At 37.8% G+C, this 19,262-nt stretch overlaps 1 protein-coding gene across 1 annotated transcript in view; it reads right to left on the bottom strand.

Annotated features, from left to right (window-relative positions):
• The window catches only part of PTPRM (protein tyrosine phosphatase receptor type M), a 500,131-nt gene that overhangs the window by 65,342 nt on the left and 415,527 nt on the right, over window positions 1-19,262 (bottom strand). The window contains exon 22 of the mRNA XM_075142059.1: window positions 1,256-1,343. Within this exon, the coding sequence (XP_074998160.1) occupies window positions 1,256-1,343 (88 nt within the window). The remainder of the gene's footprint in view (window positions 1-1,255; window positions 1,344-19,262) is intronic.

Here is a 19,262-nt window from a genome sequence, read left to right as displayed (position 1 = left end):
AAATGGGCTCTATTTCTGAATCATTTGTCTAGAAGAGCTGTCCTTCTCTCTGTCAAGTCCACGTTGTTCACTGATGAGGAAACCTAGGTAGATCTGTGCCTGGACAAGCACCTAGACTAGGTGCTGAAGTTAGGCAGTGTAAATACGCACTACATACTCCTTCCATAGGTCCTCCGAACGTTCAGACAATCAGCACTGTTTATTCTTCTTTGCTGTCCCATGTAGCTAGGGTTATACATGATTTCTGAACTCCAGCAGTATCATTAAATGATCCCTCCTTAAAGGCTGTCGTTCATTTTCATGCTTACAAAACTTCTGACATGCTGTGACTGCTGCTTATTTCTCTGCTTATACCTGCTTCATGGTTATTTGTCTGGCTGGTAGAAACACGTACGCTTCATATCTTAAACTTAGATTTTGGAGGAACAATCAGGGAAGGGATCATCTCCTACATACACACTGGGAACTTACCCTTTAAATGCAACAACACCAGTATGTAAATGATAATATAATTTTACTGAACTCGGTATGTTTTCTGCCCCCATGTTCCTGTGCAGCATTTCTTGCCACAATGTTTTGCAATCTCATAATGCCAGATTTAGGGGTTATTCACCAAAGCATGGTATCATCTCCTCAAGTAATTTGATTATTAGTATATCTAATCTTTATCAAGCTTGGAATTTTTAAGTGAAACATACAGATTCTGTTTTCTCCCTTAGAGTCTGTCTAGCATTAAGAGGGTAAGATCATCTCTTTTTCAGTCATGTCAGACGGTCTAATCAAATAGCATAACATCAGTTCCTTAGAAGCATTAACAGTTGTTCTGTTCAATCCAGACAAGGATTGAACAAGTCAGGATAGCTGTCACTGTTATTAAGGAATACTAAAGCAGCAGTATTGTCCACTCCTACAATATCCAGAACCCAACATCAAGGCACTGATGCGATCACGGGTACTCGTTCACTAAGCTGCCAGGAGCAGTTTGGGAGCTGTTAGAGCCAAGTATTTGTTAAAGGTGTCATTCTCCATTAGCCAAACGTTGATCACAGGATGGAAAGTATACAGAAGGCTAGTTGAGAAAATGCATTAAATCTGACAGTTTTCTCAAAAAAAAAAGGTAACATCTTCCCTCACTTTCATCTTCTTAATTACAGAAGAGGAATATAAGCCTGATGTGAGTACGAGGCTGCTGGTCATTCTTATCCAGTTCTGAAGGGAAGTTAACACAGTGCACAATTATGTTGTCAACACTTACATGCAATGATATTCCCGTATCTATTTTTCATTCTGTTCTCATCTTTCTTAGCTGAATCCCACGGTGCAGACTGTCCTTCAAAGAAACTCTAAAAAAGGAAAGAAAGTGACATTAAGAAAAGCATGCAGCAACAGTCACCTTACAGATAAACCAAGGAGAAAGGCAAACAGTACTTGCAGGTATTGTTGTTACAGGGTCATTTAACTGATTCTTTTATTGAGCAAAAATACAAGTCTCCTGTTTAAATGGTATTTATGCATAGCTCCAGATGTTATCTAAAATTTGACATGAGATTATCTGTGTAATAGCAAGAAGAATTATTTGCATGTGAAGTGCTATTAAACCTTTCCAAAGTTGCATGCTTGCAACATTAAGAGTCCTTCATTTGTGCTATCCAGATTCTCTGCATAGTTCTCATACACACACATGAAGCTGAAGGAGCTTCATCATCAGTGTTGGAGTTGCTCCAGTATTTGAGTGCAGAATTATACACTGTACTAACACGTTGTATTTTTGACATATACACAAGTATCAGTTACTTCTTGGCTGATGACCTCGTGGATGTAAACATATATAGGCATTTAAAAAAATTTGGATTCAACTAGCATGTATGTGTCTTTTTTTTAAACATAATTTATGATACCACCAAGATGATTATTTTGTCAGAGAATAAACGTAATGTGATTTTGTGAAAGATATAATCTAATACTCACTCAACCTGTGCTGTAATTAATAAATTTAATGTAAATAAGAAAGTTGAAGGTGCTAAAAATATATTTTTACAATAATAAACCACACAAGCTGCCAAAAGGGCAGCAAGCAAGTTGTTACGTCCTATCTGTCCTGTGCATTCTGTGGCCTAAAAAAGCATTTGCACAATTTCTTAATTTACGCACTGTCTCTGTAAGTCATATAATGTAGATGCATTTTATCATTTCGTATTGAAATATTGATCTTGTGTTAAAAATATTTAGTTGCCAAAAAAACCAGTGGGATCCTATCAGGATGATGGCTGGTCTTAACTCATGTTTTGATCTTTTTACTAGAATTATCAGTAGATTAAATCTTTTGCTTCAAGAGTGACATGAAGGTACATGATTTACTTTTCTGGTAACAGAAGCCAAAAATGGCTAAGTCCCAAACTAAACAGGGAAAACCTTGGGAAGTTTGTATCTCTCTCAAGATCTCAACACATTCTGAGTGGTTTAAAATAGATAATGCCCATTAAATGGACTACCATTAGTGTCCTTTGCTCTCATACTTGAAATGCATTGTTGTTCAAATCCCAATGATTTCCATTAGTAAAGAGCATAAAAGTCAAAATAAACCCTTGATCTCTTGCTGAAGTCAGTGGAACACAAGGGCATTCAGTGTCTAAAATGAGTTTTCTTTTAGTAAGTTCACTAGACTGCTGGTTACCAACTTACGATATGGAAACTCCTGGGAATACATGGATTATTTCTAAAAAGTTTGTAAATAATAACTTAAGAAAAACAGAAGCCTTGTCAAAAGGCTTCAGTTTGTTTGTCCTTCATCTCTCCACACTTCCTTAGAAAATTTTTAAAGGTTTGCAAATCGAAATGATTAAAACCCACTAACATAAATAAGTTTCTCCTTAATCATGGCATATCATCATTGGGTACAGCTCTGAGAAATGCAGGTTGCTGCCAGGATAGAGAAGTGGAACCCTGTAAAACCTAAAATGATTTACAGCTTTGTGGCTGTTTGCCAAAAAGGCGCCAATCATTATCTGATTAGATATCTGCCAACAGCATCTAAAGCAAGCAAGCCCTCCCACTCCAGAGCACTCTCAACGCAGGCTGGATGGAAAATACTTTTGTAGTAAGCCAGACTGGACTGCATACGGAATTGTTCTCCATGGGCAAAGACCTATGTCTCAATTTCTTGCAAAGTTCACACTTAACTCGCAGACAACACTGGATGATGAACAATTAAACATAGTTAAAGGCAAAATAGAGATAGAAATGTTCAGCAACAAAGCTCCAAAGGCAGAACAAACTATTCATTCAACCGATCTAAAACTTGATCTGGTATCTTCCTCAGGATTTTGCGTTTCAGGCAGCTAGATAGACTTCAGAGAATTCTAGTTTTCTTACAGTCCTTCTGCTGGAGACTAGTTCACAGAATTGATCCATAAGACATTACCCAGCAAGTGGGTTTGGGTTTAATTCACTAAGCATTACATGTGCTCTTACAGAGAAAGAGTCCTGCTAATACAGCTTCCAAGCCTACACTTGGAAATACTGAGAACCCAAATATACTCCTAGGGACTTCTCGCTTCTCCCTGTCCCGCTAATGAACTTTCACAAAATTGCTTTAAACCAATTGATTAAAGTAAATCTCTGTAGACAACTGGGAAAGATTTGCACAGTACTGCATTCAGGGAAGATATACAATAGGCAATGTACTGGTTTGGGCAGCTCGTCTGTTTCTCATCTGCTAATGTACGGGTTCAGTTTCTCTCACCTGTTTGGAACTTCTGAAAACAATGATAAGCTTAATGAACCTTACAGATAAAATATCTCCTAACAATATATCTGCATCATAGATAATTCTATTCTTTAGAATACATATATATCAAATCTCACACAATTACGAAAACCAGGAGGCATTTACATTTCCAGCTACTGCATATTGACTTCACTTTCTCTATTAAAAATGTATTATAGAAAAAGAATTCCAGATATATATTTTTCTTTGGGTTTTTATCAATAAATTAGTGAATGAAATAAAAACTATCACATAGGGAAAACAGACATAATTTATGTAGATCCATTTTTCTTTTTAATTCATTTTGGGATACACACAGGTATTTCAGTGAGAAGTGTAGAGAAAAGTTAATTTGAAGGAAGAGGTATTACAGAGCAAAAGCATAAAAAGAAACAGTTATTGTAAAAGACAGCTGGAGTGTCATTTCCTAAATTCCCCATGTGCTGCCATTACACAAACCACAACAGAATGATATCCACAATGAATTTATAAGGAGAAACCCCATTTGTCCCACAAGTAAAGAACAGAGCAGATACCTCATAACAGATGATCTGTCAAGATCTTTCCTTACTTGTGAGAAATACACGTTTCGTTACAGAAATTTTTTTAATGTCTTTCCTGACATATCACTCTCCAGGGAGACTGCTGCACAGCAGCCCACACATTATCTTAGTGGCTATTCATTCTAATTCATCGTTAAAAGTTTCTCAAAAACATGGACTATTAGGAAGAAATATGCCCCCAAACAGCTTAATTCCACCAAATGTCTGGCAAGGGCAAGGGAGAATGGAAAATGAGTGTAGGACGTTTCTCAAATCATTTAAAATAAGTATTTCTCTAACTCAAATCACACAAAACCTTGGCTGCCCAGCCCCCATGATCTACTTGAAAAATGAGACACTTTTCAAGCCAGCTGTTGTTACAGAAGACATTTCAGTATGCAATGTCAACTGTCATTCTGCTATTAGAAAATATTTCAATAATCAGGATAAAAACAGTTTCTGAAAAAAATTATACAGAACTGCTGTACATGCAACATAAGAACTGGTCAATGATGCAGCAGCAGGCTCATCTTAGGATGAATGTGAAGCTTTTGCTTGCTTTAACTAAATGCTGCAATGGTTTCCATTAAAAATTAAATATTTGCCAAGGGCTAATTCACTGTGACCTGCAGAAAATAACTGCAATATCTCAAATGAGAGGGGGAGAGAATCACTGCAAATACAGATTTTTTAAATTATTCCCTTTCCTCACTTAAAATTCGTAAGACCAGAAAATATTGGAAGGGTCCTATATAAAAGCAAAGTTTGAAGAGGCAGGAGTGTGGAGAATAGGGTGAGGTCTTCAGGATACAATTTGTAGTGCTGTTGATTGTCATTTCTGACAATACACTTTCCATCCTAGATTTTCATGCTTCCAATTAAGGATAGTAAAAATAATGCATCTTTGTAAGCACTTTAAGATCTACAAATGTAAAGTGTTGAGTGGAATTACTATTTTTATTATTAATCTAAAGCCAAGCAACTTTTTCAAAAAATACTTCATAGTTGCTAGGTGACAAGAGTGTAGTCTCCTACGATGTCATTTACAAAACGCAAGCTCTTACAAGTGAAGAAATGAGAAGTTAAGGACATCATAAATCTTGCACTGCCTACTTAATAAGCAAGGATATTATTCACAGGTACAAAGAAATGCATATTTCACTGTGTAACAATCTTAAGTCTGATCTGTGGATTTGTCTTTAAATATAAGACTCTTTAGGGTGTCTGATTTTCTCGAATGACCCTAAGTTTCTCCACTGATAACATCCATTCTTCACTGCTATTTCTAGATAACCAGATTAAGATGTACTTGAGCAAAATGCGTAATTTGACCTATTCAGTTATAAATGCCTCTGGATTTGTTTTAAGCTACATGCAGAATTACGCATACTGTCTACTTTAGGCCAGACCAGACAACTAACAGTGGTTCTAATGGAGGTTCTTGCCTAAACTCAATTAGCTATAGAAGAAATTTACATTTCTACCATAGGTCCTTTGAGTTGCAGGTAAATTAGATGCCTAAAATGCCCTAAATTGGATAGTGAAGCTACATTGCTAGTTTTACCAAAATATATCACTCTTTACTACTGCTGTGTCCAGTTTATATTGTGGAGATTACAGATGGAAAAAAATGCACCCATTAAACTCTGAGTTAAGATCCTAGTGTTGCAATAGACTCTTCTTTGTATTTACAAACCCTAGTAAATACACATTTTATTTTAAGCAGTCCACAAACATTTGGAGGACAAGGACCTTCGGGTTCATTTAATGAACAGTGCAAGATTTATGAGTACAGTAAATCTGTCAGTTCATTGTTTTTTCAGCATTCAGAATCTGTGAAATATCTGGCATGTGAGGATGTTCTTGTTACTTACCAACATTAAGTGTTTTTTTAAACAAAAAATTGAAAAAATCACATTGTTTGTTGATAACTGAGTATTTATATTGTTAAGGAATTAAGAAGGAAGAGTCATTGATAGTTACGTTAAAGAAATCTGCAGAGAGGTCCAAGCTATGAAACAACATTTTTAATCTTCCAGTCACTTTGAGGAAAGATTCTATCATTGAAAATGCATCACCTGCAAGTAATAGATCACCCCAAGTGTTCATGAGCAGTGGTAAATGATTTCACTGATGGCAACCCACTGTATGCAAGCAGCTCTTCATACTCCAATCATTGGTTTGGTCACTGAAAACGCTTGTGGATGACAGCGTGCCACTAGAGAACATATTCACCATCAGCTTTTTCTTCTCTGTCAGCTTCAATCACTGAGAATTATGTCCAGTTTTCAAATAATGGAATTTAAAAAAACCATTTTACTATGCCTGCCCTTGAGAACTGTCTGTTGCAAGAGCCAATGTGAAAATCTATCTAATCAATGTAAACTGCCTTCAGCAGCTATAAAGCACTTACTGGTGTGTTACTGTAACCTAGGTCTGACCATGGAAGAAAAAAAAACAATAAAGACTGTTGCAAATAGAATATATTGATGTTATCACCAACACTCCCTTGTTCTGTTTGGAATTTTCTGGAAAAATTAGGCTGATGGTATACATAAGGTTTTCTGAGTGTGAGATAAAAGGTGCAGATCAGTCTTAAAGCAGATACACAGTTATAGTCCGACAGACAGCAATTCTCTAATATTGTTCCTGATGCTCCTTTATATGGTTGTGCCTCCTTGAACTGATGTAAAAAAACAAAAGAAACATCCATTCATAAAGGCTTACATAGCCAGAGGTAGGAAACTGAGTCTTTTCCTTCTCAGGTGCATTTAGGTTAGTCTACATTACACACGAGAAGAAGAGTAGGAAAGCAAAAGTCCTTCTGGTCTTCCGAGACACTAAACATCATAGTCACTGCCTACATTAAATATTGAAATGGAAGGGGAACCGTTACCTCCTCCACTGACTAATTTCAGCATGACTTACCGTTCAGATTTCAAAAAAAGGACTAAAACCACATGGTAAGACAAAATCTGGTACTAATTCTGTCATTGTATTGGTGTGCTCATTTTTCAGTGGCAAGATACTTTCAATTAGTGTATTTATAATACGTTCGTATTATTTTTAAAGTCACAGGCTTTGGTACTCCCTGGACGGCTGGCCAGTCTAGTCAAGCTATAACTGCATAATGAAAACCTATTAAAATGACTGAACTGCTTTGGTGTGGTATCTTTAATGACATAGATACTTGTAGCAGTTAGCATGAGTTAGCTCTAGTTGACAATAGCGTTAGCAAATGCACATGAAATTTAGTTAACACTATAGGATTTAGTTAACACTATAGGATAAGAGAGTAGCTCAGTTATAAGAATAGAGAAGTAACTTAAGTGAAAGTGACTTGTCAGTCACTGTGAAAGCTGTGAAGGTGTGCACACCTTCAGGAATAGCAGATCGTGAGTGCCAGCCATGGTGAAAGCTAGTTTTTAGGCGCCAAGTGCATTTCAACAAGATAATCAAGAATTAGGTATTCCTTTCTAGCCAGTCCTATATCTGACAGTGTCCTGGGTTGCTCGGGGAAAGGACCCGGAGGACAAGGGAGGAGGCCCCCTCCAGACACATGGCGTGGCTGGAACCACCATGCAGACCCACCCAACTTCTCTCCTGGACCGTGTCCTCTCTCCTGCGGAACAGGGAAGTTGTGCGACTTGTAAAATTGCATATATCTGTGATTGAAATATTTTGGTAACTGAGTACATTTAGTGTCCACTGACCAACTGTCATTTGGTCTTAAACCATGACAATACTGCAAAAGAGAGTGTCATGGAGTACTTCTATAATAACGAACAAAGAATTATTTTCCATATATTTTTTAAACGAACCTATTTATGAGATCTGTTGATGTAATTTCTTATCTTGGTATCTAACACTGCCACACCTGAAGTTCACTTGCAAGATTCAACAGCAGGAATAGAAATCTTTATAGATTCTGCAGAGTGGTCTAAAAATTTTATATATCATCTAGTTTCTATAGGCTTTCAGAGCCATTTCCATTTTACCTACTTAAGTTTTAAAAACTCCATTACTTTAATTCCTTTAAAATTCTTTAAGACTTCCGTATAAGGAAAGATTTTAGAAATATGGTGAAATGTGAATTAGTAAGAGGACTGCAATAGAACATACAATTAAAATTCTAATTTAGAAACTTATTCCCTGGCATACTAGATAGCAATAACTTAACCTCATTAATCTTCCTGATTTATCTCCAGCAGAAAAATGTAGTATGTTATTGGGATTTTATGATCTTTTTTTATAGAAAGGACCCTTTGGGTACAATATGCACACTTGCACTGTAACTAATGTGCAAGATATATTATTTTTAACTTGTGTGTAAAAAAAATTAAAGTTGGTCTCAAGCAGTGCTTATTTCCTCTCATGAAAACAGATTTCCTGCTTTTGGAGGATTTAACAAATAGTTCTCATGTACAGCATGTGGGATTTTCATGCCTCCCTATTCCTCCCCCACTTTTTTTTTTTAACACAGTATGTAATTAAAAGCTTTGTTCATAACTATCATACCTTGTACATTTTCAAGAAGACAGTGAACTTGAGCAACACTCATGTAATGTCTGTAAACATAAAGTGAATGACAGGCTACACTGAATACCAACTACTTCTGTGCTTTGATAGGAAACCTCTTTGGGGGAAACACAGAAAGATATTGACCACCACATAGGCACTATCCATCCTTTTGTGAACAAAATTATCCACTTTGTTATTCAGTAACTCTGCCATGTCCTTGCATCCTCCCTACATTGTTCCAAAGGATGTAATTACATGTGTTAATTGCACACTAAACTAGTAAAAGATGGTGCAGAGTTATTTATTTCTTAATGAGAATTCCTACTTACCAAGACACAGGTATTTACACAAAAAGGGCAGGACTCAAGGTTACATACAGTCCACTGAATGTGTGGATAAGAGTTTTAAGATAAATTCTAAGTTAACTTTTTTATACTATCTTTGGAATGATAGCATGTAAATACCTCAAGTGACTTGGACAGAAGGATAATATTCAGCCTGATCACTATGACATGGTTTAAATGAGGCCAAAAAGGAGAGGTATCTTAAGATACTGGCTGAAGGCAGAGACATCAACTCTGAGCTAATGCAGGTATCTAAGGTACCATTACAACCATCTAACTATGACTTAATTCAGGGAAGTTAACAACAGTATTATTATTATTGTTATTGTTATTGTTATTGTTATTATTATTATTATTATTGATGATGATAAGGATGATGATAATGATGATGATGATTATGATGATGATGATAATGTGCCTCTTTTGCCCCCATCTTTGAAAACTTACCTCACTTTCCTGTATTAGAGGATAAGGTATCCGAAGTAGCTATTGGCTGCCAAATTATCAGTGTAATCACTCCCTATTCCAAAGTCATAGCGGTAACTTCTGGTGCTCTTTTGTTGCAGTTGTTTTACAAGTAGCCACAATGACAGACCCCTAGAACTTCCAGACTGAGGAAGTTGCAATATTGCTGTTAATGGTGCCACAGGCTTTGATTTTTTTGCATCACAGATCTGCATTATTTGCTAAGACTCCTTGAGACTTCCTGTTGAGTAACCTTTGCAGAAGAAAGGAAATGACATCCTGTTTTACCTAGCAGCGGTTTCCTCCAACTCCTCTTTCCTCCTTGGCTGCAACTCTGCTTCTCATTTCCTTTCCCTCTGTTTGGAGTTACTTACATTTACATAAGGATGTCTGTATGCCTGTGCATTGCTACTCTATCAGAATTTGGAAAACTGTGGGTTTGCCTCTTCTTGTTTTTGTTTCCAATTTTTAATCAAGAAACTCTTTTTCAAGTGCCTTTCTGCCAAGCAAAACATTCCTTCCTCAATACTACTTAGAACTCAGAAGTACATCACTCCTTAGATTTTCTCTGTTGAACTCAGAATGTTAGCAGGCAGGTGGATTCTACAGAGTGGTTTTAGGTACCTTAGAGCTTTGAGAATATTATTTGGGATCTTTTTGTGCACTTTAAATTTTAATTCAAAAAACTAATAGAAGATTTAAATATTTCTTCTGAGTCTAGCCCATTTTTCCTCCTAAAGATTAGCACTATGATATTTGATTTACTTTACAAATAATAAAAGCTTGCCCCAGGGAATGGTTTCAAAGAGCTAACAAAATGTTATTAAAGCAGAGCATAAAGATACAACGTGCTATGAAAAAAGTAGGCAAGAATTACAGACTTTTTTCTTCCTATAGTAAAGAGAAGATTTTGCAATTGTTTTAAAATATAACAAGAAAAAAAAAGAAAAAAAGAAAAGAAATTAAAATGAAAATGAAGAATATAGAGAGAGAAAGAGAGAAGAAAAGACACAAAAATTTTTTTAGTCATCAGAAGAAAAACAATAGTGTGCATTTAACTGAAGTAGTAAGCTTTGTATTGTAGTCATTATAATGTTCTGTTCACTCAGATTTTATATATGTAGTGATTGATGAGAGCTACTCCACTCATTGCCTACATATGCTATGTAATGCACAAAACAAGGCTTAAGGATTCCAAGAAACTCTTTTCTGAAGTGGGAAATACTTACTTTCCATGGCAAAATACTTACTTTCCATTACTTGATTGACACTCTAGGCTGGGATGCTACTCTTTGAGCAACTATATTATTTGAAGAGGTTCTACTTACTTAATACCCATGCACTTCTGTCTTCTGCTTGCTGAAGATTATTTCTAATGAAAGGTGATCAACATTGAACTGGTGGACACATACGCTGATAAGAAAGGTGACTTCTGACACATTTCTAGTTAATCCAGTAAAATTTTTGCCTGATTTTATCTGAATAAATCTTTGTAACAGAGACAGTGTACTGAGCTCAGAATTCACAAGAACTGCCTGACTTTAAATTATCAGCTGACCCAAGCATACAAAACCTGATAACATCTTCAAATCCCCTGTAAAGACAAGCTGTTTCTGATTTAGAATCACACAATTTGGAAAAATCTTGAATGTAATAAAATTCCCTGAAGCAACAGAAAATAGCATGTGGAGAAAGGAAACAAAAGCAAACAAATGTTGAATTTGAAAAGTGAACAAAACCCCTCCTATCTTCATCCAAGTTGTAATGTACACACAGCTGATCTAACCTTTCAGAAGTGATAAAGCACCCCTCAGATTTTGCTCACTAAGTGAGTCTCAAGGGGTTTCATGAGTGTATCTAGGCCGCTTTAGTTAATATAGTTTGGATAGAAGATAAGAAAGAAACAAAGCTCACATAATAAGATTTTAATTCTGCTACAGGGCAACACTGACATCATATTAAACTACAAGATAAAAGCCAGAGTACACTGGCGTGCACAGATGGAACACAAATATTTTGCACATTGTTGTTTTTCCCAGTGGATAAGATAGTACTTTTCAAGGGAAGTAAGAGTAGTAGGGTAGGCTAAAATAGATAAGGGCCTACTTGCAGTGCCCTTTCAAAAGAAGGATAGCACTTCACTGTGCTGGTTCATTAAATTTTTTGATCTTCACAGGAAACTTTGGTGCCTCGATGTCTGCTTTGCTTGTTTGCAAATACACTATTCGCTAGCATATATAAAGACAATTATTCATTCCTCTAGGCTTGACTTTTAGCCCAGCATTTTCCTTGTTCTAAAGAAAAAGATCTCCTTCTATCTAAAGCTACATGTCTACCTCCCACTTTTCCTGGCTGGCACCAGTCCCTGCACCTATTGTTTGCTACACTGTTCTGCTCGGGGGAGAGCAGTAATGGGTCACAGCAGAGCTGCTGGGTGCTTCCACAGCGATGGGAGCTCCCGTTACTTCACTACTCAAGACTCCTGGCTCTGGCTTTTTAAAGTTGTTTCCTTTTCCCAGACATCCTTCTACAGGCTCCCACTCTGTGATTGCTTCCTGCCAATCATCTTCCCTTTGGACACACTTACTGGAAAGGAGTGGGTGGGTAAAACCTTTGAAAAAAATGCTGTTGGTCTTAGATGATTCCACACCTCTCTGAGAAACTATTGAAAGAATAATACAGAGTATTTAAGAGCATATAAAGATAATCAGCATAAAAATAGTAGCGGTAGTAATGGGACTGACAGTGATGTCAAGTGTTGCTGTCAATTGTTAACCTAATCATTTTTAGCATGCTCACTGCATACTGACAGACAGCAGCACTTCAATACAGCCCCAAGACTACTTGTTAGAATGAAGAGTGGTTAGGCGCACTAATGAATAGCACCAGCTCACCAATCTGAATTGTCCTATTTTGATGTTTGAAATGTATAAACAGCACTTTCTAATTCCAAGAGAGGTATCCCTGCAGCAATTTATCAACCAGGCTTAAAACCAGACAGTTTATTCAAATACATAATACACGGGATCACAGGCTACTCAAACGACCCAGACTCAGCTAATGGATAAAGTGAAGTGGAAGTACTCTGGGTTAACAATGAGGGAGGAGCAAAAGGGGTTGCTGTCCCTAAAGACTGTCACTTGAGGACCACTTCTGCATCATTAAGCTAACATCAGATATGCGGTACTAGTATTTTGTCAATGGAAAAGTACAAACATACCATACACAAGTAACAGTTTCACTACAGCACGTACCCACAGGAGCTTATCAATGGACATTTGGATTGTCCAGTTCTATTTCCATGTAGTCAACTAGTATATTCCTGATGCCTGAGAAAGAAACTTCCAAAGAGCTTTGAGAAGTCTTCTACACTTGTATTGACCTTGTGCAATAAATGGAGATCTGTGAATGTCCCAGTGCAAATGTCTCTTCTTCCTTCTTATTTATTACTCACACAGCATATACTCAGAGAATATACTCTGCAAGTGAAATAAGTATTGGACTAAGTAACAGAAAAAATCAATCTCCAGGAATGAAGATGGAGATGGCAATTTGAGTGCCCTCAGTTACTTACTGGGCAGATGTGCAACAAGGATGTCTCCCTCTACTCTAGTTTGGTAGTGTTTTATACTTGCTATGTACAAGTAAGAGCATAGTTTAGCAAACTAATGAACCAAATGTAATATTCATAGAAAACAGACCCCCCCCTCCCCTTTCCCAAAAAGGGGAAAAAAAGTGTCGTTGTTTGACAGAACAGTCTTTTTTCCAAAGAACATGAAGGTGAGTTGTTTATGGAGTAAGGAAGCTAACCGAAAAGTTACAAAGCCCATGTAACACAAATGGATTATGAAATAAGAAACTTAAACAAATAAAGGGCTAGTCATGGAGGTAAAACAGTGCAAAATATTGTTTACATTCACAGCTTTAAGAATAGAAAAGGAGTAATCATAGTTCTGCACTTAGATCACACCCATGACATTATTCTGTGGATTTTTTCCTGATGTGCAGGACCCTTGCGAGCATATCACCTAGCCACTCTTTTGTTCAGATTCTGATCTTGCTGAGTACCAAAACAATTCTTCAGTAATGAAGATTGAGGTTTAACGACTTGATGTATAATTTTGTTTTTTGCAATCTGCTTCTTCATCTTCTCTTTTGCATAAACTGAGGAAAATACAGCAATTTATCAGCTCTCCGAGGACATTTCAAGATTTATATACATTGCAGCTCTACATTTTTATTCTACATTTCCTTTCATTAGAACACTGCACTCAAGCTAGATTAATTGAGGCAAGCCAACATTATAAAAGCTCCGTTGAATAGCAGCAGATGCCTTTATTCTCTGCATCCCTCTATAAAACAAAACTTTTTAAAATTTGAGTCTCTATATAAATATTTCCCTTACAAGACAATACAAAGATTCCAGGCATCTGTCTCTCATTAAGCCAATTACTAGTTGTTTAAAATAATTCAATAAAGTCCATATTTATCAGATTTCTTATTAGGAAAAGTATTGTTACACTCTATATGCCAAATTCTGCCAAGGGAACCAGAGAAAACGATGAAGAGTGAGCTAGATGGACAAGAGAGACTTGGCACTGAAGCATTCCAGTCCCGACACTTGGTGGAAGTTCCAACTTTGAGACAAACACCCACTTAAACAACAGGGAAAGACTTACTGCTATGAGATTCAGAGATGTCAGCTCAGCAGGGACTAGACTAGACGTCCAGCTGAAATACTAGGGAGGATATACACTAGGGACTATACAGCTGGAGTGCTAGGGAGGTCAATACTGGGTCGTATCTCATTTAACAGATTCATTAATGACCTGGACGATGGGGCAGAGTGCACCATCAGCAAGTTTGCGGTAACACCAAACTGGGAGGAGTGGCTGATGCACCAGAAGGTCATGCTGCCATCCAGAGGGACCTCGACAGGCTAAGAAATGGGCTGACAGGAACTTCATGAAGGGGAAGTGCAAAGTCCTGCATCTGGGGAGGAACAACCCCAGGCACCAGTATACGCTGGAGTCTGACTGGCTGGAAAACAGATTTGCAGAAAAGGAATTGAGGGTCCTGGTGGACACCAGGATGAAGCTAAGCCAGCAATGTGCCCTTGCAGCAATGAAGGCCAATGGTATCCTGGGTTGCATTAGGAGGAGCGTGTTGAGGGAGGTGATTCTTCCCCTCTGCTTAGCACCTTTGAGGCCACGTCTGGAGTGCTGGGTCCAGTTCTGAGTCCCCACTACAAGTGAGACATGGACATACTGGAGAGAGTCCAGGAAGGGCCACAAAGATGATGAAGGGACTGGAGCATCTGTCCTATGAGAAAAGGCTGAGAGAGCTGGGACTGTTCAGCCTGGAGAAGAGAAGGCTCAGGGAGATCTTACAAATACCTGAAGGGAGGTTGCAAAGAAGATGGAGCCAGGCTCTTTTCAGTGGTGCCCAGTGACAGGACCAGAGGCAATGGGCACAACCTGAAACACAGGAGGTTCCCTCTGAACATCAGGAAACACTTTTTCACTGTGCGGGTAACTGAGCACTGGCACAGGTTGTCCAGAGACATTGTGGAGTCTCCCACCTTGGAGATATTCAAATGCCATCTGGACATGGTCCTGGGCAACTGGCTCTGGATGGCCCTGCTTGAGCAGGGGGGTCGAACCAGATGACCTACAGAGGGCTCTTTCAATCTCAATTATTCTGTGATTCTGTGACATGGGTCTTGGAAAAATCCCACCAGTATTAAACTTGAGGCAGTAGGGAAGCATCTGTTTCTACTGAGAACCCTCATAAACAGATAATTCTCCTGGAATTGCATACTATGTCCCAATTTCTTTTAACGCTGGATACAGGAGTCATTTGAATGCAGATTGTGCTACCGAAATTTTACCTGACAGCTCAGTGATTAGGACACCTTCTTGATAGTAGCAATTTGCTGGACATGGTATTCTTTAAAATTAGGTTTCAGCCCAAATTGCATTGAAACTAGAAATGTCCTGGAATTACCTAACATAAGTTACAAGAAAAAAATTGTCTTCCAAAACAAAATAGGCTCCTGGGATACTGGGATGGTAAAAATAGTCAAGTTAGTAAAAGATAGTAAGATACTAAAAGACAGTAAAACTGATTCAGGCACAGTGAACCTTAAACTCTGGTTTTCTCCCACACTTACAGTATCTCACTGCTAACAACGTTTAAGTTCCAGGAGAAACCTTTTAGTAGCTGTAAGCTTCCTGGCTTTAGTACAAATCCATCAATGTACCATGATGGTCTTATGTCCCACTGTGGCACCCTACCTAGCCCTAAGTCAACCTCTGTAAGCTGAATCTTGGTTCCATAAGAATATGTTTAAAAGTGTATCTGAGACAATACACCCAAAAAGTATGGTTTACTTTTTTCATATTAGGTAGCTGAATTTGGAAGTTACCATTCTTGGTAACTTCACTGCAGACATAATTGCTGGCATCTAAACTTGTCGTATCAGTTAAAATACAAATACTTGATCTGATACCAGATCAAACTTGAATTTTGGCATAAACCAAGATAACTTTTCTGTTTTTCATCAGAAGATGCTGAAACTTTCCCAGGTGTGGGCAGAACTGTATGGTGAATGGAGTACTTCATTGCTTTATGCACGTGCATTTTCAGCTTTTTAAAATGTGGTGTCTATTAGTGGCATTAAAAATAGTACTTTCTAATAGCATATTTTTTTCCTTTTTCTCCATGGAAATAGAGAGGTAAGCAACTTTTTTTTTGCTTTTTTATATTATTGCACTACTAAGCTTGAGCACTCCAACACACTCCACGCTAAAACAGTCATATGGGTAGCACCATTCAAATCTTTCATGATACCAAACAAATCACATTACTATTAAACTTCTAGATTAGTCAGTCAGCTTTCCCGGGACTCTGGCACCTGCTATTCTGCAAAAGTGGGGAAATAGGCCACATGAACAGGTGACCTTTTCCTCCCTCATTCGCAGAGACACAGAATCACTACCCTAGTATAACTCCTTCCCACAGCTGTCTCCACACCCTGCCCCCCCCCACTCAGCCCATCTTCTCCACTGTTTTTCTGGGGGAAAAACAAGAGTGCTGCTAGCTGAAAGGAGTAAAGCAGGAATGTAGTCCACCTCCTGCTCCTCACTTTTCCTGGTGTTAGGGAGAGGGACCCCGCCGCACCGTCCTGCCTGCTGCGCTCAGGAGAAGGAGGTGGCAATGGCAGAACATGGGTGAGAGATGCAGGGTAGGTCTGGGCTGGACCAAATAGGGAAACACAAAAATTGTAGCATACCTTACATATTGTTCAGCATCACCTCTACTGAAGGCAGAATCACTGTTCCACACTACCTCCGTGCTTTCAAATACTCCTGCAATACCTATGGGACTATAAATGTTTTCACCTTATCCTCCTGTGGCAGTCAGCAGGTGAGTAGTGGGGTCCCCACACCTAGGAGGGGATGTAGTGAAAGGTAAAGCTTTATCTGTGGGGAAGGTTCCTGGCATCAGAGGGAGCACTTCTGGGGAATGAGTGTAAATATTGAGTAAGCACAAGCAGACCTCTGTGTCGGTGTGTAGCTAGACAAAAGTTTAGTAGCTTCACTCGTTTCTTGGCCTTTGGAACAGGGCTATTTTACAAAGATCCAACTTGATCCCTTGTAAGATATTTAAGGCAATTCTACTGTAGCATACTTGAGCTAAAAGAAAACATACTCCTAGTTATGTCAACAGGAGAGACATTTGCTTCCCAACTAGGCTGTCCTTCTGCCTCAGCAATGTTCAAAAATCGATTGATGGCAGAATCACAGTGTCTTGAAAAAATGTTACCAAAAAATTACAAACACATAGTCTCAGTAACAAGAAATAAAAAGCAATCCACAAACCAGTTAAACTTTATAGAAGCCCTAAGTGCTGCAGATAGCATGGCCCTTTTTAGCTTTCTTTATATGCCAGATATACATATGCTTAGTAAATACCAGTAAAATAAACACAAATGCTGTGCAAAGAACTGACAAATGGAAGAAAAATATGTCAATCTCTAAGCAGATCTACAATTAAACATAGAAAAAGCATGAGCAATTTACGTGATTTTTCTTGCATTCAAAATTTTGTATGTTCTAGCTACTGTCGGTTCTATAGACATGATTCACAATGTAACCATCAAGATGTAAAATTCAAGCTGGTGATGTTGTAAAAGAAGAGACAATTAAAAAGTCAGTGGTAAAATTGAAATGTGTATAAAACAACTAGGAAAGACATCAAATTTGCTTAGATTTGAAATGTTTTTCCTAGTGCAAAACCAAAGCAAATGCTTTGGTGTGGTTTGGAAGCTCAATCTGTTTAATTTCAAAATTCATATAACTGCCCTCTTTTTGCTCTCCAAAAGGCAAGAAGTGGTTTTCTGCCCACACTAGGACTTTAATTCCACTACCTCTATGTACTGTAAGTAATGCAACTCTCTTGAAAGGGCCTAATTAATGTAAACAAGGTATTTTGCAGAATAAAGCACTGCTCAGAATAACGTCTCAAGGATTAGGCTTTAGCATCACTACATGCGTTTTAAATAAAAACATTTTACAACTGAATTTCTTTTTTTCTCTTTCCCTTTACAGCATCATCATCCTGCATTTCACAGTCCAACAGCAAGACAGTGGACCAGGAGAGCAGCTACTAAAGTAAAAGAACTAGAAAACACAGGGGATGCTAGCTAACTTAAAGAGCTCTTTGTGTGTATAAAGAGTTCTTTATAAAATGAAATTAGTTCTATAAAATTGACTACCACTATGTAAAAAAAAAAAATAAAAAAATTACTATTTCACATCACATTGTTTGCTTTGTATATACAGAAGCATTGATTTATTTTCTTCTTCTTTATGTGTCTTAACAGCCATGCTGGGTCAAACCAGAGGTCCATACAACCCATTATTTTTTCTACAACAGTACTAGTAGCAGATGTTTACAAAAAAGTATTAAGAATAGAGCAAATAGAGAGTGAATCTTTCTCCAGCATATCCTCTTAGCTTCTAGCAATCAATGGCTTTCCTGAGCAATTTCTTTCTCAGCCAGAGACTGCACACAGCCATTGTGTTTAGTAATGAATTTGTCTAGCTCATTTTTGAAGCCATTTATAATTTTGGCTTCACAGCATCTTGAGGCAATGAGCTCCACGATGTAATTATGTGCCGTGTGAAAAATACTTCCTTTTGTTCACTTTAAACCTGCTGCTTAATAGCTTTGTTGGGTGCTCCTGATTCCCTATATTATAAGGAATAATAAATAATTGTTGTTAGCATTGCAGAAGTAACACTGATCTCTGGCACAGCTCAGAATATCCTAAGGGTATTACAGCAGCCAGGAATGAGTGATATTTCACTATCCTGGAAACAAGGTAGAGACTTGGTACTGGAGCTGATAAAGTGGCTCTGTGCCACTTTGAGGATTTCCTTACTCATAGAATCTTTACATAGTTTATCATGCCAATCTTACAGAAGCTGTGTACAGCAGCGTTACACAAAGCATAAAAGGTGGAGTTGAAGTATGAATGGGTGAACGAGCAAAACTACAAACCAAAAATGCAGAGTTTTATTGTAGTTATTTGTCCAACTTGACCAGACACACCAATGA

This window comes from Calonectris borealis, chromosome 2, assembly GCF_964195595.1.
Source record: "Calonectris borealis chromosome 2, bCalBor7.hap1.2, whole genome shotgun sequence".
Lineage (NCBI taxonomy): Eukaryota > Metazoa > Chordata > Aves > Procellariiformes > Procellariidae > Calonectris > Calonectris borealis.
Note: the sequence above shows the minus strand (reverse complement) of the source record. Positions and strands in the feature narration are given on the sequence as shown.